This window comes from Stegastes partitus, unplaced genomic scaffold (genome assembly GCF_000690725.1).
Source record: "Stegastes partitus isolate 25-593 unplaced genomic scaffold, Stegastes_partitus-1.0.2 Scaffold7, whole genome shotgun sequence".
Classification (NCBI taxonomy): domain Eukaryota; kingdom Metazoa; phylum Chordata; class Actinopteri; family Pomacentridae; genus Stegastes; species Stegastes partitus.
Window position 1 is genome coordinate 1632367 of NW_007577738.1, and position 16175 is coordinate 1648541.

Sequence of the window (16175 nt, forward strand, 5' to 3'; positions counted from 1 at the left end):
TGGAAGATCCTCAAAGCACAAACCAACTCTGGGCTTGGTTTATTAAATAGCAAAGTCAGACAAGATGTCTCAAATCCTTCAATCAGGATTCAAAGTGGGTCTTAATAAAATACAACTGGCTTATAAAGTTCATCACAGTTTTACAGTATCCAAAGTGAAAGTTTTAAACAAAAATGCAGAGGTATTGACAAAGTAAAGGCAAGAAGACAGTTAAATAGTGTGCTAAGGAATATATCTTCTGATACAATATTATCAGTCTGGCATTTAAAAAAAAGAGAGAAGACAAGGCTCTAGCAAAAATCTAACTCACTTGATTCTCTTCAACACTCAAATATACAACAATGTACATATTTTCGTAAACAACCTTAATTTCAACAGATAATCTTGTTTACAAGTGTACCCGGTGGGGAAAAAAAAATAACATTTATATCCTTTTGCATCCAATGCTGTCCTTGCTCAAGATCTACAATAAATGCAAATCTTGTTTGTAAGCTTCTATCAAGAATAAAGACTGTGGTCCATGACTGTACATATTTTACTCCTTTTCTGAACAATATTTCTGCATCAGGTCAAAAGTCCAGCAAACTAAATGTAGAAGACGCATGCTAGGACCACAGCTTTTACTGTTGTATGTCTTGCTAGCTCAGGGATGGTCCTTCCTCCATTTTAAAGGGACTCCAGTTGAGTTTCAGCACTGGCTCTGAATTTGTCGTTTTTACTGACGAGTGCCAGGAGGGAGGGTGAGGTTGGCCATCAGCTCGTGAACAGATGCAAATATGGTACACTCACCTGGGAGAAAAAAAGAATTCAGTTAGCAGTAGCAAAGATATTTTGCATTGAAGTCTTGATAACAAAATAGAATATTTGGCTGGCGTCAATTTAAGTACAGTAAATTATTCAGTGTTCAGCAGGTGGGAGTGGGAGTCTCACCCTGTCTGGCGGGGTGCAGCTCGTTGAACCTCTTCAGGATATTTGAGACCATGAGCGCAGCAGCCCCAGAGGAGCTGTGCTGTCTGGGGATGTCAGCCTGCTGAGTGAGGCCTGTGGCCATGTCGTACACAATGGGCACGATGATGCTCACTGGCTCCTGGGGCACTGGGATACGCTGAGTCAGCTGCAACTGTGGAGCGAATCAGACCAAAGACACAGTGTCAGGTTGCTTCAAGTAGTCACAGGTTTATGACTTGTGTCTTGGTTGCAGACGGCTACTGCTGGGACTCACAAAGAAAAGCATCTTGGACTTGAGAACCACAGCAATGGTTCCAGGAGGAGCGATGGGAGGAGCACTGGGAGGGATGGTGAGACAGAACTGGACATTCCACTTCAGCTGTCCAGCCTGGTCAGGGAACTGCAGAGAGAAGCAAGGTAAAGTAATCAATGCTGCATCTTTTAAACAAAAAGACAATCCAAATTTCACAGTCTGAATGAAATGCATCAAGATATGATACACAGAAACACAAACTTGCATTGTGTATAGTGTACCTATAGTCCAATGTTTCCATTTTCATTTTACAGCTGTAAGATATACTGATGGGTTATATTGAGATGTTTTCTACATTTTGAAGAGAAACATATTCAAAACTAATCCCAGTGACACTAGTGAGACTCACAATCCTAACTCAAAAGGCGCAATAGCCCTTCTTACTAAAGAGGCAGCAACTCACCAGTTCGAGCTTCATGATGCGCACACAGTCCCTAAGGATGTGAGTGGGTGCCCCGAGTAGCTTTGTGAAGGCATTTAGAGTGTTGTATTTAAAGGGAGGACCAGCAACCTAAGGAGGAGGACAACAGAAGACGGATTAAAGAAAATAACACTGGTGCAGATTCCAATAAGTGGCCTTTAAGGCACCATTCTGTAAACCCTGTTAATACCAAATTGTCAAATTAACTTACGGATCTTTTAATAAAAGCACTACATGACATCCCAAGTTTTACATGGTAGAGACAAAGTGCATGCTGCTTCCACTTACACGGGTCTCAAAGAACCTCTCCAGCACCTGAAGCTCCTCCTGGGACCAGGGACCTGCGTTTTCTGGAGTGACTTTGAGCTGCAGCGTCTGGTAGTTCTTTGGGTTGAGAGCCACCCGGCACTTGAGCACGTCCGTCTTGAACATGATCACGCCCGGCTCATTGGAGTTCAAAATAGATAACTGCAGGAGATGTGACACAGTAGGGGTGGTTACTGTCGCGCAGACCAGACAATGCAATATGAGAAATTGATGCTGTGTTCCAATACACAGTACAATACAGTTTGTGAGAAAAATATTTTGTATTTCCCACTACAGAGCACCGTAAATTCCTGACAATAAGCCACTCTTTTTTTTATATGCTTTGAACACCGCAGCTTAAACAATGATGTGGCTAATTTATGGATTTGTACGAGTTTTACGAATTTGCCTCGAGACAAAAGTGACATTGACATTTGTGTATGTTAGTGGTACGCATTTTATTAAAAGTTTTAAAAATCTTTCTGTGTAAATATCTCATGTTACACCATGGACACCTGCTGCTTACAGACAAGTGTGGCCTATATATGCACAAAACTTGTTTTCTTTTTAAAGTTAGTGGGTGTGGCTTATATTCAGGTACACTCAATAGTCCGGAATTTACAGTATGTTAAATGTAGCAGGCCATAAAAACCCAGATGTCCTACTACATCTGGTCAGATTTTGCAGTTTTCATGCTGCCGTGCTTTTCTGGATATTCTGACCCACAATCCTCTGCGCAGTGACGTCACAGACATTGCTGTGTCTTGCGCGAGTATAAACAAGCTTGAGCTGCCAACAGTGTACAGCTCATTTCACACTACAGACTGCAACAGTCACAGTCACAGTATTACGACTTAGCAGTATGTCCCATTTTTATGCCATTTTATGAAACACTACATGCTTTGTCAGGGCAATTGCAGCATGTACTTAAAGTAAAGAAGAAAACAAAATAAAATTATGCAACATGAAATGCAGCCAAAATACCACACACTGATTTCTGTGGATGGTTCATATGACACTCACATTGGCCTCCTGCTGGATGATCCTTTGTAGGTGCCGTCTCATGATAACTGAACCCAGAAAGCGCTCCAGCGGCGAGCAGAGGTAGCTTCCTGCCAGGCCTGGCACCAAGCAGGGAGTGGGTGAGGGGAGCAGGAGCACATGCAAAGCATTGTGGGTGAGGATTGTGGGAATGGAGGCAGCCCAGGGGCGCTGAGGTAGCTTGCGGGGTGGAGGCATACTGGTAGGCATGACTTGTGAACCTAAATCAAAGAGGGAGAGATGTGCAGAAATTATGAGGCTGTAAAGAAACACTGACATTTTCAATACACTGATATGCTTATTCAGACAGACCTATTTTGTCACCTGATAAATACTAAAGCAACAGGATTAGTATCAAGAGTCATCAAAATTGTCTGTTCGTTTGTTTTTTATAAATGAACAAAAACCAGCACATTTTCACCACATTTTTTGAAACTCCCAGATATCTGAACCAGGATTGGTTTCAACGCTTCAGTATCAGTATTCGTTGAAGGATAAAAATATCGTAAGGCAATACTGAGGAAGCAGTACTTACTGGTCCCAGCACGTGGAGAATGAGGGTCAGGAATAGGTGAGTGCAGTGAAGGGTTACCAGGGGACATGCCAGGCATCCTGGCCCCAGGAGAAGGTCCTGAGACTTGAGGTGAACCTGGCCACTGGCCCCTGTGGCTGGGAGACACCATGGCATAAGGAGAGCTGGGGTCCAAAGCACCTAGAATGAAGGACAGCCAGTCATCAGCCACATTGTAAGGCCGAACATTCAACAATAAACACAAATAAATAGACCACTGTGTGCCCACGCTTTACAAGTCATTTGTCTTATGCTTGCTAACGTCTGCAGCCTTTTGAAGAGGTTCACTTCAGCCCGATTCAGCCCCTGCCCAGCAGAGCAGATTTACCACCAGGCCAGCAATTACGGCCGCCCTGCTGCTTACCGTGGGGACTGGCAAAGCTGGTCTGGCCCATGGCTATGCCCAGAGAAGACGGAGATGGGGTGGGCCCAAAAGGAGAGGGTGCCCTCAGAGCTCCACTAGGGGAGCCAGAGGCATGGATGTTCCCTGCACACACACACATACACACATCAAAGGGCTCATCAGACTCTAAGGACGACAAGTTCTCCTTACACACAACCTCACACTCACTCATGTGCACACAAGCTAAAGCCGGGCAGAAGGGCTGTAGTCTCTGGCCGTGGGCTGAGATGGAGAAGAATGGAAGGAGCACGACTAAATGCATGCTTTGTTCACTCTTGGCTGCGAGGTGTGTACATGTTGCATGAGAAACACAACTGATCTCATGGTTTCACAAATTTGAAATGGGCACACATGGTTGCGCTGTCTCGTCTGACATACAAACATTTTGCTCTTGCAACAAATACAGAAGTCAGCAGGGAGGCTGATGACAGCAATGTGGTACAGTCATAAAACAATGATTTGCCGTTCATCATGCTCTATGACAGCTTAACAAGCCCAGATGACACAAACAACACCGGGTGACATTCACTCACACCTAATTAGACAAACACCAAAGCACAACACATCCCATTACCTGGTGACTGGGTGGGCATCATGGATGGTGAGGGAGTGACAGCGTGGTAATTTGGTGGCGGTGAAGTGAGAGGAGGATATACACCTCCTGCACCCCCTCTCATAGTCTGTGGTGGCTGTTGAGGTTGCAACTGGTTTAACAAAGTGTCCATCATGTCCACACCCACCGGCGAGGGCGGGTTATCGTCTTCATTTACCGAGCGCCTGCGAGCATCCTGATTGCTGTCTACAAACATGTTGAGGAATGTCTAGAAAATGAGGAGAAAGAATAAAGGGGGGTGGTCAGTGCCTGACGTGATACCTGAATTGAAATGCTGAAGCTGTTGGTCTCAAAAATGTAAATATTTATTACAAGTGTTGTTGGAATTCTTTAGTTGCACTCATTTAAGAAAAATGAACGCAGAAGTAATGACTGTCAAAATAGGTGCGAATGACTTGTTTAGGATACAATCTATTCTCCCCTTCATGTTTAATTTCTGTGTTTGCTAAAATAATCAAACATTTGGAGGAAATCAGAGTTTCCTTTTCTTGCCAGGAGTCAGATTAAAAGACTGATAGTGCTTTATGTCTGAGACTACTACAAACAGCCTTCCGCTTAACCCACCACTTAGAGCAGAGCCAGGCTGACACTTTCTGCTGCTGTCCAGTGTTTACATGCTTTCACTGCATCACAATTCTTAGTCTTTAGTTGGATTAGTGTACTTGTAACAATTTTAAATGTATAGGCAAGAAAACTGTAAGTTGAGAATTTTTTACTAGCACTTCAAATACGATTTTAAGTTTAAGAGAAACCTGTTCACATAGTGTCTGCCATTTTTGTATTACTAGTACGCCTCCAATACTGGTATACCTTGAGTCCTGGAGCAGGGTAAAAGCCCTCTACAATCTTAGTGTTGTCAAAGAGACTGTAGGCGCCGTCTCTGATGGCCACCACTCCACGGCTGCGGCAGTAGATGTCAATGCAGTACATGTTTCGAAACGCCAGTCGGATGTGTGTGGGTGACTGGGGTAGGATGGAGAAGCACTGGTAGGCAGTGTTGGTGCGCTGGGTGAGGCCCAGCATGGGCACTGTCGGTAGCTTGTTGATTGCATTCAGAGGAGCCTGTGTGTCGGAAAGCACCTGGAGAAACAGAAGAAATGGTACCCAAGAAATTGCATTACAAAACTGCAGTAAATTGTGACAAATGGAGAACAGGACATAAAGAACAATGGCAGATAGCTTAATATTTAAGAATTAGCATACTTTGTGCTGTAGGGCAGTATGGTTGAATTGTCCCCTGATATTAAAGTTGCTACGAAATGAAAAATACGTTTTCCAAACTCAAATCCTGTGTCCATATCTTGGTTTTTCCTTCGTTTCTTAAGGTAAACATTTGTTCCCCCAAAATATTTTATTTCAGACATTTTCATATCAAAATACCTCTTTTTCCTCTTCCTGTAAAATTGAAAAATATCTTTGATGAATCATCCTGCACTTGGGGGTGGTTATATAATTGTATCCAATAAAATGTGATTGAAGTTGACTTGCAACTCCACCCCACATAAAAAATAAGTGGGTAGCTAGTGGAGCAGTAACATAGTAGGAAGTGTGTGTTTGGATTTCATTTGAAAATAAATGTGCTTGAGGTCTGGTTCATTTTGGTGCCCGTTTCTCCTCCTCCCGCTTTTACAGCACAGATGATGGAGGTGTGTGGTTTCCTCTGCTGTTCAGTAGCACCATACTTCTCCTCAGTAATTTAGCATTGTTGTATTCACCAAGCCACACCACATGTTTTAATCTATCAAATCACATCTGCTGGATTTTTTATTCCACTTTTAACAAATCCAAAACATATTAAATTGTTATTCAATAAAAATCTGACAAGTGCACATGTGCACTGGGTGGCTGAATAAGAATTGTGCTGTTGTGTACCTGCAGCAGCTGCATCACATTGGGACTTTTGTTGAACATTTCCTGCAGCTGATGGAGGATGATATTATGGCAGTTTGAGCAGCCAGAGTTAGGCCCCACAGTGCCCAGCGCAAGGTGGAAACGATGGCTGCTGGAGTTCCACTGGATGGTGACAGAGCTGCCCTTGGTGGTGCCGTAACACAGCACCAGCTTACGGTAGTTATACAGCCGCACCTCTGAGAACAGGCTCAGGTAAGATGGCATCTCTGGAGGGAATAAGTCATAAAGTGCAGCAATATTAAATGGGTGTGTTGCTTTTAGCACTGGAGACTCTGATGAATTAAACATGACATTGCACTCAGACTGTAATTCTGCCTGTGTATACATTTCTACATGCACATCCATTCATCCACATCTACAGCAGTAAAACAGATTACACAGGATTTTTTAAATGTGATGTTACAACTCGTGTTATCTATTTTAACTTCAGTTGCAATCATAAAAGCGGTTCAATAAAACTTCCTCTGTCATTGAATTTCCACACACCTGAAATAAAACACACTAAAACACTGACCAATTTAAGATCAAATGACCGACCCAATTCATTCACATATAAGGGCAATCTTGGTTTCTAAGGTGAACATTTACACTTACCTGGCAGTGCACGAGAGAAGTTGAGAACACACTGGTAGAGCTGACTAATGGCGTTCCAGTCATTAAGAAACATCTCAACAACCTTTCGCCCGCCCACTGGCTCCGACAGAGGGTTTTCATAGGTCAGATACACATGCCGCGTGGAAGCTATTGGAGGGGACAGATTGGCCATCAAACAGATGTAGACAGTTTCTTCTATTCACATGAAGGCAAAGCCCTTGATGATGATTCTATTAACAGAATGAGTGTTCTTGGCATTCTATATTGTATGGCTTTACTCAGTTCCTAATGTGTGACCTTTATTTTAGAATGGAGTTTGTTGGTTTTTTTTACAGCTCCAACACCAAAAGTTTTTGCTGCGCATTTTAGACAGGACACTTTAGAGGACTTTCAATATAAATTTAATTACTGTGGATAAAGCCAGGTAAATAAATGACACTGTGTAAATGCTGCGTACCTTGCTCTTTGCTGTGAGTGCTGTTAAGAGGGCAGTTGGCCAGCACCAGTTCAGCCACCCAGGTCCGGTTGTTCCTGCCCTGCAGGCGGATGGTGCAGTCCAGGAGGGAACGATCTAAGGCTCTTCTGGTTTCCTCTCCTACACCTTTACAGGGAGGAATCCTGCAAAATAAAATCAACACACTTTAGACTCAAAGTGGTTTAAAGCTTTTACAATTCATGACACTTTGAACAAAAGAATTTGTTTGTATAGATGCATGTTTATATGTTTGTCATTTTGTGCCTTACTTAAGTAGACGTATCGCATGACTGCTGCCATCTCCCTCCACTTGGACACCCTGGTTAGGAATCTCCATGTTGGACAGCTACTCGGAGACAGAGAGAAAGACATGAAGCGGTAGTCTCAAAACCCCACACTGGTACACATTAAAATGATTCAAGCTATCTAACGACAATATACCTCTGTTCTGAGGCCAATGAAAGGCATGTTGGTATCGCACATCGCTACTAGGTGAGCCAGTTCTTTGTTGAAGGCACAAATTTCTCCAGACCGCTTAGGTTTCTTTGGCTCAGGGTCCACCTGGTCTCCTGGAATCTACAGAGAAACGGGAGGAAAAAAAATATGTTGAAAGGACATTCATTTGGATGTACATATCCAGCTGGACACATATGTTTTTACTGAGCAATGCCTTAGCACAGACAAGGAAGATAACAAGAATGACCAAAAGCCAAATTAATAGTAATACTGTCCATGACAAAACTAATCAGGAAGATTAAATCTGAAACATTGTCTCTGTATAATATGTCAACAGTATCTTGTTTTTCAGGGGCGTCAGAAAATTACATATTTCTCCAACCCAGAAGTAAGCATATGTCTAACCTCTAGTCTAGCATCACATCCATGAAAAACCAAACAGACATTCATTCATGCATAATGAAAGATAACTGTATAACTACCTTTCTCTTAGTCCCAGGTCGAGCGCCTCTCCCCGTTGTAGTGTCCTGGACAAGGTGTTCTAGGTTGGGCTTGAAATGCTGCAGAAGCTGTGCACACATGGGCCCATCCTCTCCCTCCAACTGAGAGACTGACAGGAAGGAGTACTTGTACTGCAGTGCTGTGGGACTGCTTGGCACTTCAAGCATTTCCACCACCTACAAAAAAGGAAAGTAAGGAAAAAATTATGAATGCGAGTAATGGGGGGGGAGAATTAAAGTAGTTTTCTTTCAGTGATTTCAGTTCAGCCCTTTTCAGCACATGCTGGCTGAGAAACTCACAATGTAGTACTGTGGAAGACGTGTCAGCTTGATGAAGAGTTTGTGTTTGGACAAGTTGCCAGTGGGGTGAGAAGCAGAGTTGGAGAGGTGAAGGACATCAGTACACACAGTGGGAAGGTGTTTCACAGACTGTCGACAGCGCTGCTCTCCCAACCAGAACCTGGCAGAGAGAGAAAAAGAGTCAGTCTTCGCAAAAGCTATGCTGCAAAAGGTCCAATGTCCATAGCTCATACTCAGTGCCTTAACACTGTTCCCTAGTGCTAGACTCTCACAGCACAGGCAATTCATCTCAGCACCCATCATCGCACCTGCTTAGCCAAGTGTTGCTACTAACTGCAATTAGTCAATTTTGACAAGCTGGAATCAGGCGTCAGACTGTCTCCAACTGTTGACTCTTTGCTCTTCATTACTATCTACTGAACTTTTGCTGCATTTTATACACACGTTTCAAACCTTTAACTGTGAACATAAGTTTTTATTTATTTATTTATTTATTTATTTGAGGTGGACTTACTTGAGTTGTTGAAGCCAAGTTATAATGCGCTTCATATCGTCGTTGATGGTCTTTTCAATGTCATCCAGCATGGACTGATCTACAGAGAGAACATACCAATTTGTTATGTCCACATAGCTGAGCATACAAAATAGCAGAACAACAGAGAAACTGATTATGAATTGAAATCATCCAAGTCAAGTTACCAGAAAAACAGGTAATTAATTTCACGCTGAACACAAAATCAAAGCCTTACATACACACACGCTGGACACAAGAACCTAACTGGAACCAACACAATGAACACATAGAAAGATATAAAGAAAAAATAGCTGTGGGTTAATATTTGCTCCTGCTTACCTAATCCATATAGCATGGGTTGGAACATGCCAGAGTGCAGATCTACAAAAATGTGTAGGCACTCTGAACGACCACAGGGCTCGAGTATTGGAATAACCAGTGTGGGTAAAGCAGTTTCGATGAATGCTGAAATAAACAAAAATACACTTAAGCTTGTTTTTTTTTTTTTTTCCAATGCTGCAAATGACTCAAAAGCGTGGTTACAGATTTTAGTTGACAGAAGGACAATGTGGGATGCGTGAACATCTCTAAGAGCTAATTGGAGTTTTGAACGTGTAAATCATCATAGTTAAGACCACAAAAATCATCCCATTAGATTTTCTTCAAGGATGAAATGAGGCCTTCTGCATTTAAATAATGTTGACACAAGGTAATAGCGCCAAGAATGATTACATACAGTTGTCGTTGGGATTGCTGGTCTTTAGAATGGCCTTCAGTTCCTGCAGCTTCTGATGGGACCGGGCATGCACGCTGTCAATCAAAAGTTTCTCCACTGACAGGTGGTCAATCTAAAAACAAGTGAGAGAAAAACATTGTAAGGTAATTGGACATTAAGCCACACAGGCCTCAAATTTATATGACATTAAAAATAAATGTAAAATATTTGTGCACCTTACCTTCATAGCTCTCTCCATCAATTTAGAGTCGCAGGCAGGGAGAGGAGGCTCATGAGATATTTGTAATGGCTTAGATCCGTCTGATTCATCAATCTTGATAGTGACTTTGTGTACTGACGCTGTACCCGTTTTCCTACCCAAAACTTGTTGGCTAGAGAAACAAAGTAAAAAGACAACAGTGAGAAGAGGATGGAAACTGTATGAAGGCAATCTGCCATTTTGAGCCTTCACTCGTCAGTCAATTTTGTTTGTTTTTTGAGAACACAGTATTCCTGTCCATATACAAAGGAAACACTTCACAAGGTCTTACTTCCAGACAGTGAGTGTGAGGTATTTTGCAGGCACATATCTCTCTTCCTGCACTAGGTCTCCCCAGCGCTCTCTGATCAGCATCAGTGTCTGAGAGTGTAGTACCTCTAGCTGCAGTGACAGACAGAAGGAATCTGGGAACAATGCGGTTAAAGAAAACACAGTGTGGGAAAATACTGGTCAAGGTGGACAGAAATAAAGTATTATAGACATCTTCCCATTTAAATTCACAACACACTTGCACACATATCCTCATGACACACTCCATTAGTAAAAGGGGCGTTTGTGCCTCACACAGACTGCTCTTTGACATGGTGGCGGAGGAAAGGAAAAGCAGAGATGTACTGATTAGCATTGTGATTAGCACAGTTGTGCTCAGCTCGCATGCATGATTAAGGACTATGACGGTAGCATGAATGCTAACGAGCAGTTGTTTCTCTCTCTGCATGAAAGCGACATTTTACCAAAGATTTATTAGTCATGCTCTCTGACTGACAGGTCAGACAGGTCTGTACTCTGATTACTACCTGATGAAACAAATGTTAGCTTAAATGGTTTTGATGTTGATAAGATGATGCACTTATTTTTTAAAGAAAATGTAGCTTAGCTATATATTCAATACACAAGGGCACAATCAAATTAAAAATGTTTTTTTTTTTTTTTTTTACTATAACATCAACATGTGTGAAAGCAAACACCTCCATTAGGAGTTAAGTACACCTCACATGACCTGCTGGGTGACAGAAAAAACAGTGCTGCCATTTCCTTGTCATGAACAAAAGGCTGTTGTGTGCGTTTGAGAATTAATGAAGGGGGGCTAAGAAGGATGCAATTCTGCAGCTGTGTTTCTCATTGGAATGCTGCACTTGTCTGCTTGACCAGTCAATACTCTATATGCTCCGACACACACTCCTGCCCTACTGCAGTAGTTCACAGCAGACTGGGATAAAAGCCAAGTGGTTGCAGGCAGGACATAACAAAAATGCCTGTGTGTGTGTGGATAAACAAAGCCTAACAAAAGGATACGCAAGCAGTTGTACATGTCCTGTAGGGGTTTTTCATCTGCACAGAGACGTGCCTGGACCAACTCATGGATGAAGTTCACCTGCAAACTGTGGACCAAGGCCCGGCCATCTGCCAATACAGAGTGGGAGGGGGGAATAGATGGACCGTGGGAATGGGGTGACAGAAACACAAACCAAGATGGAGAGTGAAACGTTAGCACTGAAGTACACGGTCAATCAGCTTGTAAATGTTACACTCTGTGATGTGAAGCCAAGCTGCAAGAGTGCGTGCCTCACCTCCAGTTTCTTTGTCTTCCACCAGAATCTCCAACTTCAGAAGCCTCCAGGGAATATCAGGGTCATCTCCCATCACGGTCAAGGTAGCCTCAAACTCTCCCTCCACACGAAACTTTACACGCCCATTAGCTGCACAAATATACAAACGAGCAAAACATACACATAAGAGCTTCCCAATACAGCTGAAAACAAACTGCTATAGAAGTCAGAAGCATAGCTGTCAATTAAAGGTGGAGTCTTGTATTCTCGAGAAAGACTGTTGATATTCAGTTAGTTAATTAGCACCTATAGCAGATTTCATTGTCATTGTCACTCCTGCTGCCACCTTTCCAAACATCTCCGCTCCCCGTCTCATCTTGTGCATGAACAGGCATGACTGCAAATGCGCACAGAACAAGCTGTAATATGTTGTTGCTGTAGTATGCTGTTGCATGGATTGGTCTAAGCCACTTTGTATGTTTCCATTTTATAGCACCATGGTTGTGTACAAACACCAGATTTAGTACTTTTTTCAGCACACATACAGACAGGATAGCTAGCAAATAGTAAGAAGTCATTTGCAAAATTTCCCAAAAGAAAAAGTACTAGATTAAACTCACGTACTCCACCTTTAAAACACAACACAGTAAATTCAGACAAACTGCTCACCAACTGTGAGATTCGCTAGTTGAGGTGGCAAGTCTGTGGTGACAAGGCGGTGTCGTAGAATCTGATTAAGCTGGTTCAGGGTCGTCTGCTTCTCAACCTTTGTAATGGGGTCTGGAGGAATTATCTTATCCTACATAAACGGCCAAAAAAAATAATTGTGCTGACATATCAAACAAACAAGAGAAAAAGTTCCATCACCTTTTCATACAAGTCTATTTCTAGAAAACCACAGCAAAGGTAGTTTAACACTCACTCTTATGCAGGTGGGCAAACGTGGGTACGACCCTGTGGTGAGCACATCGATGGCAAAGGGGATGGCGAAGCTGGGCAAACGGGCATGCACCAAGGCATCTCTGGCCAGCGATGCCAGCCTATCAGCCGTATCTACAAACAAGATGGTCTGCTGATCCAGGAAGCTGGAGATCATCTGTTACCATGGATACCGTGGGAGAGAGGAAAGGATACGTTGATTTTGTGCTCTGATGGACACAAAGCAATTAGCAGTTCATTATGAAAATCCATCAACACACAGTAATATCGGTAAAATGTCAACAACATACCGCACACTTCTCAACTTTCCCTGCATTGCTTGCCCACTTCACCAGGGCGAGGAGACGGACAAACAGCTGCCTGGTGCGACTTGCGAACTGGACGATTTCAATTTTTCTGAAAAAGGATCAGCAGTTAAATTAGATGTTGTGTTTTTTGTTTTTTTAAATGACCTGGCTGAACAAGTGGCTTATTGAGCAAGGAGACAAAAATGAATGAATGAAATTTATATACACATACCTCTCCATGTCCGTTTTTCTGGGAAGCCTGAAACAACAACGTTATTAGAATTATTTTTACATCTATTATTATCATAGTGCCTTCATCCTCTAAGTAGAGCAACAGCACGACATATTTGCTACAAAACTATCTGCATCCCTGCATTCATGACAGCATCTTTAAACAAAAAGGACAAAAGGGAGCAATGCACTGTATTTTGGACAGCAGACAGATATCTACAGCTTCACACAAGTAATTATCAGGGCTAATAAGCCGTTAGTCAACAAGTTTGATTCAGACATTTGGTGCTGTGCTGTTTACCTGGACGCCCCCTCACAATGGCAGTAGTTATCTGTGACAACTGCTATCTATCGTGAATGTGAAAAGCAACTTGCTAGTCCCAACTTTAAGGGGCCGTGAGGATGTATTTTAGAGGATGTATGAAGAGCATCCTCTGAGTTTACGTTAGCTTGTTAGCCCGCCACTTATCCTAGTTTTCTGTGAGTGAGGCCTACAATGCTAACATGTTACTTACAGTTCCGCCAGCAGGGTGATTTCATGGTAGGTCCTCTGGAGAAGAAACTCAATTAGCAAGCTCAACCGGACCCCCTGGGTGGCTGGAGCCCCGGGTGGTGGCGGCTGTGGACCCGAAACCACCGGACCTCCGAGTGGGACGAGCTGCCCATCTGACCCGATCTGCACCGGAGCCATTTTACAATGACGCTACAGACTAGTTAGCTGCGCCGATGCACACCCAGCGCTACAAAGGAAAACTATGGGGGTTGTAGTCGCTAACTCCCTGTGAAAAGACTTTTTTGGCAGTCTCACAACATTTTCTTGACGAGAAGAGTTTCTCGGCGTTGACTTGGTTTCCTTGTTTAGCGGAAAACTCAGCAAATACACAAATTTTGGTAACTCATTACGGAGAACACTCAGCGCCGCGGAACCGCCATCTTTGCTGTCGGGGATGATTACCATAGGTGCGGTGGGACAGAAAACCCAGACAAGACTTTTGAGGAGTGAGACTCATGAACGTCTTTCAGTCTATGTGATTTTTGCCAGACTGTGGTGGCCAAACTATTTGTTTATTGTCACGTTTGCAAGGCTACATACGTGTATGGTGCTTGTATTTCACACGATTAACTTAGCACGATAACGGTCAATAAGTAAAGGAATAAACAAATAAATAAACCAGCAAAAAAAAAATAAAAAATAGGACTGCGACTATCCAATATTGCTTGTTGATTAATCCATTAGTTGTTAGGTATAAAATGTCCCCAAAAAAAGTGGATCAGTGGTTCTAACAGCCCAAGATCAGAATCAGAATCTGTTTTATTGCAAAGTAGGTTTTCACAGACAAGGAATCTGACTTAAGGTTTAATAACTGATAAAATATATTTTTAAAGCAACTGCAGCAAATCAAAACTAAAGTAATAGAAGTGTTTACAGTGTTATTTAATTGCGATAACAGTATGGATTGTGCAGGAATATGCACATCATTTGCCTAGGAATGTGCAAAATCTCATAGTATGTAGTGTAAACAACTTGAAATGTGCATCAGGATAATATATAAAAGCAGTGTTTTAATGTAATGCATTTAGCAGTATCTACGGTATCTACCCAGCTGCTGTTGGGATGTCCTCAAATGTCTTGTTTTATTTAAAGACTGTAATAACATAATAAGTAAACCAGTGAGAGAATTAAAAGCCTTGAACTGATTTTTCAATTACCAAACTAACTACCGATAGTTGACAACTAATCAATTAATCGATTAATAATTGCAGCAGCAGACTTGATAGTTTTAGGATTAGAAGGGTCTGAATATGTGAGAATAGTAACTTGTCTGCAGGCAGATAAGTCCTTTGTTTATTGTGTGTGTTTATTCTACATCTGAAACTAATCAAGCAAATCTCTAATTAGAGGAGAAAGAATACAGGACTGTTGGATTAGATTGTGTGTGTTAAGCAACTGAGTAATTAGAGTGCACTCACTAAGACAAGTGAGTGACAGTCTTTTAGTGCATATTGACTAGTCAGGTATAGGAATTTGGAATAATAAGGGAACAAACATGTGAGATCTGTTTCCTGTTTACTGTAAATCATCACAGACAGCAGAACGTAGCTCTCCTCTCAGATAAATATCATGTGGGCCGAGCTACAACCAAGGCTGACTTAACAAAGGTATCACTCTGTGGCAATGGGTAGCTACACCATAAAATAAAAAATATCTGTTAAATGACACAAAAAAAGAGGAGAAAAAGAAAGCTTATTTGTAAGGAATTCAGGGAATCTGGTTTTATTGGACTTTCATGTATATTTTGTGGGACAGTAAATTTAGTTCTATATTACTAAGGGTTAGCCTCCTTGATTAATAATACTGTGAGGTTTTAGCCATAATAATTGCATTAGTAAGGTTGCTCTCCATAATAAATTATACTCCAGGTTCTTAACCCTAACATTTATCATAGTCAGGTACTATCTTTCAATCCTTGATATGTAAATTACTCTGGTAGTTCACACTCAGAATGATATTGTAGGGTCCTAACCTTAAACTTATTCGGTTGATTTGTAATGTCAATCTTTTTTTCAACTGGAAAGTACTGTGGTGCAACAGCTGTTGCTTTAAATGTGTTATATAAATAACTGACTTGATTTACAACTGCTAGTGGTATGGGGAGAGCAATAACAACTGACACAGTAATGGTCCTGGAGTGCTCAATTACTAGGTCTTGATGTCAAAATGTAGCTGGAAGATCATCATGGTCCCACATGGATAAACAAATGTGTTTAATACAATTAATACACAGTAGTTTTTTGGCTATGAAATA

The 16175-nt window shown here is 42.0% G+C and overlaps 1 protein-coding gene across 2 annotated transcripts; it reads right to left on the reverse strand.

Moving 5' to 3' along the window:
* med14 (mediator complex subunit 14) lies at positions 1-14315 on the reverse strand. 2 transcript variants are annotated; one of them, XM_008282407.1, is made up of 29 exons: positions 13884-14315; positions 13370-13396; positions 13141-13246; positions 12834-13007; positions 12581-12710; positions 11933-12061; positions 11658-11765; positions 10633-10765; positions 10323-10473; positions 10103-10214; positions 9706-9831; positions 9367-9445; positions 8853-9012; positions 8535-8729; positions 8038-8172; positions 7866-7942; positions 7579-7739; positions 7122-7268; positions 6489-6733; positions 5427-5696; positions 4578-4824; positions 3965-4087; positions 3565-3741; positions 3012-3250; positions 1971-2150; positions 1665-1772; positions 1223-1348; positions 931-1120; positions 1-789 (listed from the first exon to the last, which is right to left on the reverse strand). In XM_008282407.1, exons 1-29 carry the CDS (start codon positions 14057-14059, stop codon positions 716-718), a joined length of 4305 nt encoding a protein of 1434 aa, XP_008280629.1. In that variant the 5' UTR covers positions 14060-14315; the 3' UTR covers positions 1-715. The 2 variants fall into 2 exon arrangements, with proteins under 2 accessions (XP_008280629.1, XP_008280639.1); XM_008282417.1 differs by lacking the exon at positions 3965-4087.
* Positions 14316-16175: the final 1860 nt, after the last annotated feature.

Excerpts from the sequence above, each read along its gene's own strand:
- med14 (XM_008282407.1), bottom strand. The coding sequence starts at position 14,059 with ATGGCTCCGGTGCAGATCGGGTCAGATGGGCAGCTCGTCCCACTCGGA. Across the intron at positions 13,397-13,883 it reads ATCACCCTGCTGGCGGAACT|GCTTCCCAGAAAAACGGACA; the intron begins GTAAGTAACATG and ends TTGTTGTTTCAG. Across the intron at positions 7,943-8,037 it reads TCATTGGCCTCAGAACAGAG|CTGTCCAACATGGAGATTCC; the intron begins GTATATTGTCGT and ends GTCTCCGAGTAG.